The 12,925-nt window shown below is 39.8% G+C and overlaps 1 protein-coding gene across 3 annotated transcripts in view; it reads left to right on the top strand.

Annotated features, from left to right (window-relative positions):
- LOC122561389 (putative pre-mRNA-splicing factor ATP-dependent RNA helicase DHX32) overlaps positions 1-12,925 on the top strand; it is a 42,064-nt gene that overhangs the window by 9,528 nt on the left and 19,611 nt on the right. For all 3 annotated transcript variants that reach the window (XM_087998954.1, XM_043713154.2, XM_087998955.1), the window contains exons 2-3: positions 3,398-3,591; positions 4,524-4,908. In XM_087998954.1, the coding sequence (XP_087855080.1) occupies positions 3,398-3,591; positions 4,524-4,908 (579 nt within the window). The remainder of the gene's footprint in view (positions 1-3,397; positions 3,592-4,523; positions 4,909-12,925) is intronic.

The following is a 12,925-nucleotide window of genomic DNA, read 5'->3' as shown; positions in this document are numbered from 1 at the left end:
AAAGATTTTGTAAAAGTCTCTGTCACGAGGGACAAAATGTTCAACAAACTAACCAAGGGCAGACACATCACCAGGGTCTGATGACTTGCATCCAAGAGTCTTAAAGGAAGTAAGTACTGAAATACTATAGGCATTGGTCAAAATATTTTAAAACTCACTGGATTCTGAGAGGGTTCCAGTGGATTGGAAAAGACTAAGGTAATACACATCTTCAGAAAGGGAGGGGGACAGAAAGCAGGAAACCACAGGCTAAAGTCTGTTGCATAAAATCGGTTGTTTGGAAAATGCTAAAGTCCATTATTATGGAGGAAAAGAATGACATTTAGAAAAGTAACACAATCAAATGGAGTTACCTTAGTTTTGATAAAGAGATATCATGTTTACCAAATTTGTTGGATTCTTTGATGGTATAACTAGCAGAGTTGATAAAGGGGAACCAGTAGATGTAGAGTATTTGGATTTCCGGAAGGCTTTCAATTGAGTTCCACATAAAAGTCAAAAATTACACAACACCAGGTTATAGTTCAACAGGTTTATTTGGCAGTACTAGCTTTTGGAGCACTGCTCCTTTATCAGGTAGCTGTGGAGCAGAATCATAAAACACAAAATTTACAACAAAAGATCTCAGTGTCATGCAACTGAAATGATTTATTGAGCAAACCATTCGGCTTTTAGAATGGGTTGCAGGTTTTGGTTCATTGATGTGTAAATCCCAGAGCTTCTTTCCAGTCACATTCTTGAGGTAACTTAAGGTTTCATAAAAAAAGGTGACATCTCAGCTCAGACAATGCATTAAAGGTGTGAGATTAGAGTCAGTCTGTATCCTAATCTTGAGCCAGACTGATTTTATTGTACAAGATAAGAGCTCATGATAATGTAGTCGTATGGATTGAGGATTGGTTAACACATCAAAGATAGAGAACTGGGATTAAAGGGGTTTTTTTTCAATTTAGAAATGCATAACTGGTGGAGTGTCACATGGATCATTCGCAGGGCAACAATTAATTACTACCCATATTACGGACTTGGAAGATGGGGCAGAACTTGCTAAATCCAAAAATAGGTTGAAGGGTATTTGTGATGAAGACACAGAATCTGCAAGGAGAGATTGATATTGGCAGATGGAGTTTAATGTAAGACTGGGAGGTCATACACACACATAGGAAGAATCAAAAGACAAACTGTTAATTAAACGGAGAGAGATTGTAAAACATGCTGCACAGAAGGATCTGAGTGTTCTTGTGCATGAAACGCAAAAATGGTTAGCATTCAGGTGCAGCAATAATTAAGAAGGCAAATGGAATTTTGGCCTTTATTGCTATAGGGCTGGATTTTAAAAATAGGGAATTCTTGTTACAGCTATCCAAGGTATTGGTGAGGCCACATCTGGAGTACTATATGCCGTTTTGGTCCCTGTATTTAAGAAAGGGCTTGCAAGCATTGGAGAAAGTGAGGACTGCAGATGCTAGAGAATCACTCAAAACGTGTGGTGCTGGAAAAGCACAGAAGGTCAAAGAGCATCCGAGGAGTGGAGGACTTGACTTTTTGGTCAGAAGCCTTTCATCAGGAATGTGGAAGGGGCAGGGGGCTGAGAGATAAATAGGGGGGTGGGAGTGGGGGTGGGGCTGGGGAGAAGGTAGCTGGGAAGGTGATAGGTGGATGCAGGTTGGGGGTAATAGTGATAGGTTGGTCGGGAGAGTGGAGCGATTAGGTGGGAAGTAAGATGGACACGTTCTTTCTCCAGTTGTCGGGTGGCTTGGATTTGGCAGTGTCACTTCAACTCCCCCCTCCCACTCCCTCAACGACATGTAAGTCCTGGGCTGCCTCCACAAATCCAAGCCACCTGACAACTGGAGGAAGAAAGCCTCAACTTCTGGCTTGTAACACTTTAACCACATGGCATCGAATTCACCAATTTCCAAATCTCCCCTCCCCCCACCTCATCCCAGATCCAACCCTCCAACTCAGCACTGTCCTCGTGACCTGTCCCACCTGTTCATCTTCCTTCCCACCTATCCTCTCCACCTTCCCCACTGACCTATCATTATTACCCCCAATCTGCATTAACTATCGCCTCCCCAGCTACCTTACCCCCAGCTCCACCCACTCCGTATTTATCTCTCAGCCCCCTTCCCCCTTCACATTCCTGATGAAGAGCTTATGCCTGAAAGTCTCCTGCTCCTCAGATGCTGCCTGACCTGCTGTGCTTTTCCAGCACCACACTTTTTGATTCTTACAAACATTGGAGGCAATTCAAAAGAGCTTCTAAGATGAAGGTCTTAACTTATCGAGAATAGGCAAACAGGTTTGGCCTTTATTCATTAGAGTTTAGAAGGTCGAGAATTGATTTTATTGAAAGATACAAGATTCTGAGAGGGCTTAACAGGGTGAATGTTGAGAAGATTATCACTAGTGGGAGAATTGTGAATGATGGGCCATAGTTACAGAATAAGCAGACACTCATTCTAAACTGAGCATGTGAAAGACTTTCTTCTCCCAGAGGGTAGTGAATGTCAGGAACTCTCTGCCCCAGAAGGTTATGGAGGTTAGGTTACTGCAAGTATTTAAGAAAGAGGCAGATGGATTTTTGAAATTTTGAGGAGTTGAGGGCTTTCTTGAGCTGGTAAAAAGGAGGAATTGAGGCTTGAGGTCGATCAACTATGAATGGCAGGGCAGGCAGGAAGGGATGAATGGCTTTCTCCTGCTCCAATTTCTTATGCTGTTATGACCTATTGGAAGAAATACCCAAGCTGTTCAAATTACTATCTTGACTTATGGCTATCCAACATGTTCCATGTGCAATATCCAGGTGCATACACATAATGTCTGTTTCTAAATATATAGTGACAAGTACAGGTGAGGCAATAGCCTAGTGGTAATATCACTGGACTAATAACCCAGTAACCCCAGGTTATGTTCTGGGGACCTTGGTTTGAATCCCACCATGGCAGATGGAGGAATTTGAATTCAGTTTTAAAAATCTGGAATTAAATGTCAAAGGATGGTCATTAATCCATTGCTGATTATTGGAAAAACCCATCTGGTTCACTCTTGTGCATTGGGAAGGAAACTGCCATCCTTACCTTGTCTGGCTTGCACGTGACTCCAGACCCATAGCAATGTGGATGACTCTTACCCATCATCTGGGCAAGTAAGGATGGGCAATAAATGCTGCTTAGCCAGTGACCCCCACATTCTGTGAGCATAATAATAAATAAGAAAAAAAAGTGCCACCATGCAAATGTTGGTTAAGAGTTTATTAATTAATGCTCTGTTTATTCTGAAGCCATCTAACATTTTTTTATAAATGTCCAGCTGTATGATCAATTGTAATGTAATAAAACATCATGCTAGAAGGTAGTGGTACCCTGATTGTTTCATTTGTTATCTCTTTTAGATCCCACAGTGGTGTGCAGAACACTGTCTTTCTTCCAAGTATCAGCATGGTGTTGTGGTGTGTACACAGACTCATAAGCAGACGGCTGTCAGCCTTGCACTTCGCGTGGCAGATGAAATGGATGTCAACATAGGGCATGAAGTGGGCTACACAATTCCATTTGAAAACTGCTGCATCAATGAAACTATCCTGAGGTCTGTGTGCTTGCATATACTTTTGGTGACCCTTGCAGAATGATCAGTCAAATGCAAATAGGAAACAGACTGCAGCTGCAGGTCCTTCTGCAAGCAAATGACACCATATGCTGGTCCTTACCATTTGCATTACGCTTTACAAGCATCAACAATAGAATGCAATCACAGTACCGGGACAAAAAGAGAGGATTAGAATGAATAAGATTAGTTGGAGGGGGACAAAGATAAAAGAAAATCTGAGTAAAATAAAATTTGAACAAAGAAATAAAGGCAATTTAACAAGAAGAGTATATTAACTTTCATAAATGCTTAAACCGATTAAAAGTAATTGTAATTACCTATGGTTGTAGGAGAAATACTTTGTAAATAACTACTTTTGATGCATCCAAGCAAATAGCTTACTTCTGCAAGGTCTGATGTAGTCCTGCTGCACATATGCACACAATATATTATGTTCATAACTTTAAAAAGCAAATGAATAATTGAGGGATGGTGACTACTTAGATGTAGCAAAGCTAATACTATCACATTTTAGCTTGACTTATTTCCAGCTCATAAATATATGTTTATGATATCTAAATGGAATAACAAAGCACAGAAGTTCAGAAAATGTGTAACTGTTTCTTTCTTTCCCCATTAATCCAATGTACATTTGAACATACTATATTATTTTCAATAGCAAGAAAAGCTTAGGAGGTCTTGTGATACCATGGTATTGTCCCTTCCACTGGGCCAGAAGCTCTGAGTTAACAATTTGATTGTTGGCCTTTAAGATGTTACAGTATGTCTGACATCATGCAGGAGAGTTCCCTTGTCAGCCATTTAGTAGGATATGATAGGTTATGTAGGATTCTAAGTAACATCTAACCTTTTCTTTCATTTTAAACAAACTCAGATCAAAACCACCAAATAACAGTATTTTAATATTCTAGATACAGCACAGATGATATGCTACTGCAGGAAATGATGTCAGATCCTCTATTGGAGCACTATGGTGTTATCGTTATTGATGAAACTCACAAAAGAACAGTTTCCACAGATGTACTACTAGGCCTTCTAAAAGACATTGTGAGACAAAGGCCGGAACTAAAAGTTGTAATAATAAGCTCTCCTCATATGTCCAAGAAGCTGCATTCCTTTTATGGCAATGTTCCTCTCATACAAGTGGAAAATGAAGAACCCATTGGATATCCCGTTGAGGTTGTTTACAGTTGCATACCTCCAGAAAACTATTTCATGCCTGCACTTAAGCTGCTGTTTGAGATACATCATACAAGGGAAAAGGGCGATATTGCAATTTTTCTATCCTGTATAAAGGTAAGCTCATTCCTTGAAGGTCTTACAATATATTCCTTCTCAATATGACAATATAGGAAAGTTGGAGAATGCTTAGTTAGCCTGGCAGCTAAAACCAAAGAAATTATGAGCCATGTCTGTGAATAACATAAGTCAAATTACATGTTTTGTTTCATTCGATAATTTCATGTGTAATATTTTCTGTTAAAGCAGAGGTGATACAACGGCTCAGTAATTAACTCTGCTGCCTTACAGTGCCAAGGACCCCAGTTCAATTCCACCCTTGGGCAACTTCTGTCTGGAGTTTAACACATTCTCCCATGTCTGTGTGGGTGCTCCATTTCCTCCCATAGTCCAGAAATGTACAGATAAGGTGGATTGTCCATAGTGTCCATGGATGTTCAGGCGAGATGGGTTAGCCATGGAAAATTCAGGGCTAGGGAGGTGGGTCTGGAGGGGATGCTCTTCAGAGGGTCATTGTGGACTCAATAGGGGGGGGTTTGGCCTACTTCCGCATAGTAGGGATTCTGTGATTCCATGACAAGGTTTGTTTGTCATAACTTTTCTTGAAATGTTGTGATGAAACTATGACTTTTCTGGCAATTAACACACTTTTATTTTATATCTTGTACAGAAATTTCAAATCAATAGGATGTTTTAATTTATATGTTTTAAAGATAGGCTAATGACTTACTTTCTGAATTTTAGTAGCTTCTTTCCGAAATATTTGACTATTTGGTACATTGCCGAAGCACCTTCTTCAGATATTTGCAATTTGTTGCAGCTTTGAAATGGCACCCATTGTCTTTGAACATTTGTATGATTTTGAGACAATATGCATGATACATGGATACGTATGTGCCCACAGCTTGGTAACATAGTACAGCACCTTGGCGCCAGGAGGCACCCTCCATCAGGTTGCCACATACATGATCCATTTTAGGGCGGCGAAATAAAGACATATAATTTTCTAGCATTATTAGTGAGTAAATAAAGCAGCTTTCTTGTGCACATTAATATTCCATATCTGGCAGAAAGTGGAATTTCTGTTCCAGAACTATCTGAAACCCCCCGCCCCCACCCAGTGACTTATCCTCAGCTCCCACCTCTTCCGTATCCAAGTACAAATGTACAATGCCACCTTGAAAAGAATTACAGTCAGATCATGTATGCTGCCAACTCTACCTTTCTTGACCTATCTGCCACCTCTGCGTTATCAGTCGGCTTGTCCAACATCCATTTCTCCCATCATTCCGTAGCCATTGTCCCAGGTACAAACAAATAGTTGCAACTCAACATCCTTTTTGATCCCAGCTGACCTTATGGCCTGTATCATCACTCCAGTCTCAGTCTGTCTTCTCCCGAAACACAATAATCTAGGTTTGATTATTGTACTGGTATCCTGGCCAGCCTACATCCTTGAGTCTCCATGAGTGTCATCTCATCCCAAATTTAATATATGTAACCACAATAAAATTCACTAAAGAGGAGGAAAACAACAACAAACTGCCATTCCTAGATGTCACAGTGGTGCGGACAGTCAATGGGGAACTTCAAACCAGTGTACACAGGAAAACAAAACATACAGACCAAATATTGAACTACAGAAGCAATCATCCCAACATCCACCAACAAAACTGCATCAGAACATTATTTCAATGAGCCAGCACACACTGCAGCACAGAGGAACTAAACAGAGCAGAGGAAAATCACCTATATAGTGTATTCAAAAAGAACGAGTACCCAATGAACACAGTCTGCCGATTTCTGAGGAACAAACCCGGACAAGCAGGCAAAACATGTCCAGAGACCCTAGCCATTCTCCCCTACATTAAGGACATCTCAGAAATGACTGTCAGACTACTCAGACCCCTTGGCATCATGATAGCCCACAAACCCATCAATACACTAAAACAGCAGCTAATGAACTTGAAAGACTATATACAGATAACAAGCAAAACTAATGTCATCTACAAAATATCTTGCATGAACTGTAACAAACACTACATTGGACAAACAGGCAGAAACCTAGCCACCAGGATGCCAGCCACAAAAAGACATAACCCACTCTCACTAGTATCCTTACATTCGGATGAGGAAGGACACCACTTTGACTGGGATAACATATCCATCCTAGGAAAAGCCAGAAACACGCACGAGAATTCCTAGAAGGATGGCATTCCAACTGAAACTCAATCAACAAACACATTAACTTGGATCCCATTTACCACCCCCAAGAAAAAGAACAGGAAATGACACCACCATAGGAAATGATGTCACCACATCAGAAAAAGACATCACCAACCCAAGGAAACCCAAACATATAAATAGAAAGCGGGCTACACCACCAGTGCTTCATCCGGAGGCTCACTGATGATGTTGCCTAGTATGTTGACGAAACGTCTAAAAACAAACAAAACTCATTGAGCAAACCTACATCCATAACCTCAGCCTGAGCTACAAATCTTCTCAAAACACACTAGTACCCACATGTTTAAAGCCCTTTATGAATTGACCCCTCCCTATCTCTATAACACTTAATGAGAATTGCATTCTTTCAATTCTGGCCTAGTGAATCTTCCACTCTCTTTGTTTCACCAAAAATCATCTCAGCCTTATGTTCTAGAATTCAGCACCTGAATTTCTACAAATTCTTTGCCTCTTTAAAACCCTTTTTACAACTTATCTCTTTGACCAAACTTTTAAACAGCCTTCCTAATATCTATTTCTTTGATGTACCATTAATGATCTCATTTCACTAAAGCACCTTGGGTCATTTTTTTCTACATTAAATATGCTATATAAATGCAAATTACTTTTGAGTCAATGACATTGATTTTGTGCTTGAGGGACTGATGTTGCCAGGTCATCAGGAAAACTCGCTTATTCTCTTTTAAAGGACAGAAAATAATTGTTTATCTGCTTCACTTAATTTGTTAAATATCCTAATGTTCACACAGCATAGTGTACCAATGTTTGCAGAATGTAAGAATCTGTTTGTATTTTACTTTTGCCAATTCACTGAAATAAACCAAGGTGAAGGAAAACTATTTAAGTTTAAACAGATACAAATGTATTGTCCCAGTATATTATCACACTACAATAAGTTTTATGTGGAAATGTCTTTAATTTGGTGTGCCTTGACTGATGTCGTAAATGTGTGTTGGATATTGAATTAGTGTTGGAAACAGTCACTGTTTTTGCGCACAGAAGTATGCAGGGTTCCACATACAGCTAAATATCTGACCAACTTTGGTGTTGGACTTAAAGGATTAATTTGATCAGAACACCTCGAGTTCAAATCATTCAATGATTTCTTGAGCAAACATTGAATAAAAATACAACCTTTATTTGTCATCCAAAAAAACATAGTTTAGACAATGTAGCTCTCCAACTAGTGTATCCACTAGCTTTAACTTGGAAGCATAAATTGTGTTATTCTTGAGCCAGGCTGCCACTAATTAAGCTTGCTATGGGCATTATGCTAATTTCTGAGGGAATAAACAAATTACAATAGAGATTCCCTAAGGATATGGTGGAGGCTAATAGTATGGATTCCTGTACATGCAAGTTAAATAGCAAATCAAAAAGAAAACTACATATTAGTATTTTAAAACATGCCATACGTTAAGCATAACATGGTTTGGAAGAATGACTCCCAATGTATTCCATGACTGGGCATTTTCCAAACCTCATGTTCAAATTTCTTGTCGACAAATCAATATAAGTTGGTGACACTGATTATTCAACAACTACACTGCTGCTGTATCATGCAACTAGCAAGATGGTAAATGGGAAACTAATAGAAGCTTTTCCATTTAGCAGTTATCGTAGTTTGGCAATTATTTCAACCTTGGAAATAATTTCTGAAAGGCCAAGATTTAACTTAAAAAGTACAAAATCCAAGTGAATCCGTTGATGATTTAATTAATGATCTGTACAGGCTAGTAAAGAGTTATGATTATGGTGACTTAAAGTAAAAATTCTTAAGAGGCCTAATCATCAGCGGCATTGCTGATGAGTCTTTGTCAGATTTATTACAATCCACAGAAAATTGAACTCTAAAGGAAGCCATTCAGATGGCGAGTGAAGCAAATATCTGGAAGCAAAACAGCTCAATCCTAAGAGGAGAGGATAAAACTTCTAAAAGATAGGAGATCTGTGGAATCTACTGAATTCTTGAGGTACAAATCCTCAAAAGACACTTTAGGTAGACCAGTTGGTAGGATGCTGGACACACTAAGTTCTTGCCAATGCTATGGAGCAATGAAACATCACAGGTATGAACAGTACGAAGCATTAAAATTGAATGCTTGTATTGTGTGAATGTAGCTTTAGGTTCAAAAAATGTGCGGAACACAGCCACAGAAAAGCAAAATACCACACAACAAAATAAATGAGGTGAAACAGTTGCCTGTAGAAAACAAACCCAAAGGTTTACTAGGGGAAGTCAATGACCCAGACCAAACATTTGGCATGCAACATCCTTGTCAATGGCGATATCACAATTTCAAGTTATACATGGGAGTACATGTTACAGTAATATCTGATAACAAGCATCATTGACAAAACACTTATCACAGCTAACAGATGTTAAACTACACAGTCAAGGGTTCATTGTACTTCAAGTTAAAAGTTGGCCATAAATAACAGTCCAACAGAGGGGACGCCAAATACCAGGAAATCTAAATGTATTTCCCAAATAATAAATTTCCGACCTGAGTAGGACATCTCTTGACCTCAATCACATTCAAAAAAATGGATTAGTAAAAACATTTAAAAAAACAAAGAAAAGCTGGTAGAAATTTTGTTAACTGCTGTAAGCTCATGGCAGAACTAAAACAAAAAGGAGAAACTCTTGGTTAGTTATGTTGGAGTAAAACAATTGTTTCAAACCATAAATGATTGATTGTACTGGTTTGGCTGAAATGTTTTCCAGTTATCAAGGGTGAAGAGTTAAAGCTGTAGTGGCAAGTGTGCAGCAGAGGTTTACGAGAATGGTTCCTGTTATGAGGATAGATTGGGTAATTGGGATTATTTGCCTTGCACAGGTGAAGGATGAGGGCAGATTTGATAGCAATTATCAAAATGATGAGGGGTCTAGACAGAGTAAATAGACGGAAACTATTTGCGCTTATAAAACCATTCAGAACCACGGCAAAGTTTTAAAAGCATTTTGCATAAGAAACAAATACAAGGTGGGAATCACAGAGTCATAGAGATGTGCAGCACGGAAACAGACCCTTTGGTTCAAATTGTCCATACCGACCAGATATCCTAACCCAATCTAGCTCCACCTACCAGCACCTGGCCCATATCCCTCCAAACCCTTCCTATTCATATACCCATCCAGATGCCTTTAAGTCCTGCAGTTGTACCAGTCTCTGCCACTTCCTCTGGCAGCTCATTCCATGCACGTACCACCCTATGCGTGAAAAAGTTGCCCCTTACGTCTCTTTTATATCTTTCCCCTCTCACCCTAAACCTATGCCCTCTAGTTCTGGTCTCTCCCACCCCAAGGAAAAGATTTTGTCTATTTATCCTATCCATGCCCCTCATGATTTTATAAACTTTAATAAGGTCACCCCTCAGCGTCCAACGTTCCAGGGAAAACAGCCCTACCTTATTCAACCTATCCCAATAGCTCAAATCCTCCAACCCTGGCAACATCCTTGCAAATCTTTTCTGAACCCTTTCAAGATTCATAACATCTTTCTGATAGGAAGGAGACCAGAATTGCATATAATATTCCAACAGTGGCCTAACCAATGTCCTGTACAGCCGCAACATGACCTCCCAACTCCTGTACTCAATACTCTGACCAATAAAGGAAAGCATACCAAACACCTTCTTCAGTATCCGAACAACCTGAGACTCCACTTTCAAGGAGCTGTGAACCTGCACTCCAAGATCTCTTTGTTCAGCCACACTCCCTAGGACCTTACCATTAAGTGTATAAGTCCTGCTAAGATTTGCTTTCCCAAAATGCAGCACCTGACATTTATGTAAATTAAACTCCATCTGCCACTTCTCAGCCCATTGGCCCATCTGATCAAGATCCCGTTGTAATCTGAGGTAACCTTCTTTGCTGTCCACCACACCTCCAATTTTGGTGTCATCTGCAAACTTACTAACTATACCTCTTATGCTCACATCCAAAACATTTATATAAATGATGAACAGTATGGACCCAGCACTGATCCTTGTGGCACTTCACTGGTCACAGGCCTCCAGACTGAAAAACAACCCTCCACCACCACCCTCTGCCTTCTACCTTTGCGTCAGTTCTGTATCCAAATGGCTAGTTCTCCCTGTGGTGCATGTGATCTAACATTGCTTACCAGTCTCCCATGGGCAACCTTGTTGAATGCCTTACTGAAGTCCATATAGATCACGTCCACCACTCTGCCCTCATCAAACTTTTTTGTTACTTCTTCAAGAGGTGGTCTGGATTTGGAATACACTTTCTGGAAATCATGTGGAAGCAGGTTCAGTGGGAGCACTCACAAGGGAATTGGATGATTATTTAAATAGGAACAATGAGCAGGGATATGGAGAAAAAGCAGGAGTTTGACATTAAGTCAAAATGCGCAGAGAGTTGGTGCAAGCATAGCAGCCTCCTTCTGTACCAATACAATTCTGTGATTCTGTGAAGAGAATTCCGATTTCAAGTAGCAATGGCACTTAGGAAAAAGTGTTAGCAAAGAAGCAGTAACCTAAATATCTACACCACTCATGGATAATGGTAGGCCATGCCAATCGTTGCAACATATGTGAGTCAGGTTGCCACAAACCATAATGAACAAATGTCTACTCCAAAGTAAGTCTGCCATTAGGGAGTGGACAAGTGCAAACAAAATGTCCAATCTTCCCAATTTCCAAAGAAGAACACCCTCAAAAAATAGTGCATTATATCTAGTAAGAATGAGTCTCCAGTTAACACAATACAAAATGTGAACAAGTATGGGTTTCATCAATATTTTGCTTAGGGTGGGAAGGGAAAGCCCATCATGTTCAAGAAGTTGTAGTAATAAGCAGAGATTCCAATTCAGCAGAGATCAACAGGTGAATAAGAGTCAAATTCCACTGTCACAAATTGAAGATGGGTGTGTGCAGTGATTGGAACCAGTTTGACTGCATTGACTACGAGGTCCTTGATTGGGGTTGTTAACCTGGGCCAATCAGGAAAGCCCTGGCTGACCACCATAAATAGGAGATCCTCATTGTTTCTTTCTACACCTACATGCACAAAACATGGGTGCTGGGGAGAAATAAGCAGTACTGCTATTTGGTAGTAATGTGGGGTGGGGATTTAAAAAAGAATCTAAAACAAGGAGATTAGAATCTACTCTGTAAGGAAAAAAAAAATTAAAAGAGAAAGAAAAAGGAAAAAAAAACAAAAAAATATAAACAGGAGATTTATTTCACTTATAATTTGAGAAATTTGCAAAAGATTGTCAAGCTAATTATCACTCTGTGTCATGAACACTCTGTTTATGGTCAACAGGTTATTGGGTAGGACTTGAACGTCGAGCTTCTGACTAGAGGCAGAGGAGCTGGGAATGAGTTCTACCCATTGAGCAACACTTCCTTATCCTAACAGTCTACCAACCAATCAATGCTGAGAAAGTCCACCACACCTAATCCTATTACCACCTCCTTCAACCCTGATATTATCTCAGCCTGCTCTGCTAGTAACCCTTCACATCCAAATATACACAGTGTTCTGTGTTGTTTGAACAGATATACATGTTGCAGCGCAGAGACAGGAAATTCTGTCAATGTTTATATGCCACATGAGCCTCTTCCCAGCCCCTTCCTCGAACCCTGTCAACATCTCCTATTCCTTTCACCCTCATGTGTTTATCCAGCTTCCTCTTCAATATATCATTTTCATTCAGTTCAACCATTCTTCTTTGAAACAATCTTCTTCCCCAATCCACCCCCTCTCGATAAGGAAGTTTCTCCTGAGTTTCTGACTGCATTTATTAATGATTATTTTAACTGATCCTCCATTTTTAAAATGCTGAGAAGTGGA

The sequence above is a fragment of the Chiloscyllium plagiosum genome, unplaced genomic scaffold (assembly GCF_037043375.1).
Source record: "Chiloscyllium plagiosum isolate Xiang-an unplaced genomic scaffold, Cpla_swu_hap1 HiC_scaffold_22, whole genome shotgun sequence".
In the NCBI taxonomy this organism is placed as follows: Eukaryota; Metazoa; Chordata; class Chondrichthyes; order Orectolobiformes; family Hemiscylliidae; genus Chiloscyllium; species Chiloscyllium plagiosum.
Note: the sequence above shows the minus strand (reverse complement) of the source record. Positions and strands in the feature narration are given on the sequence as shown.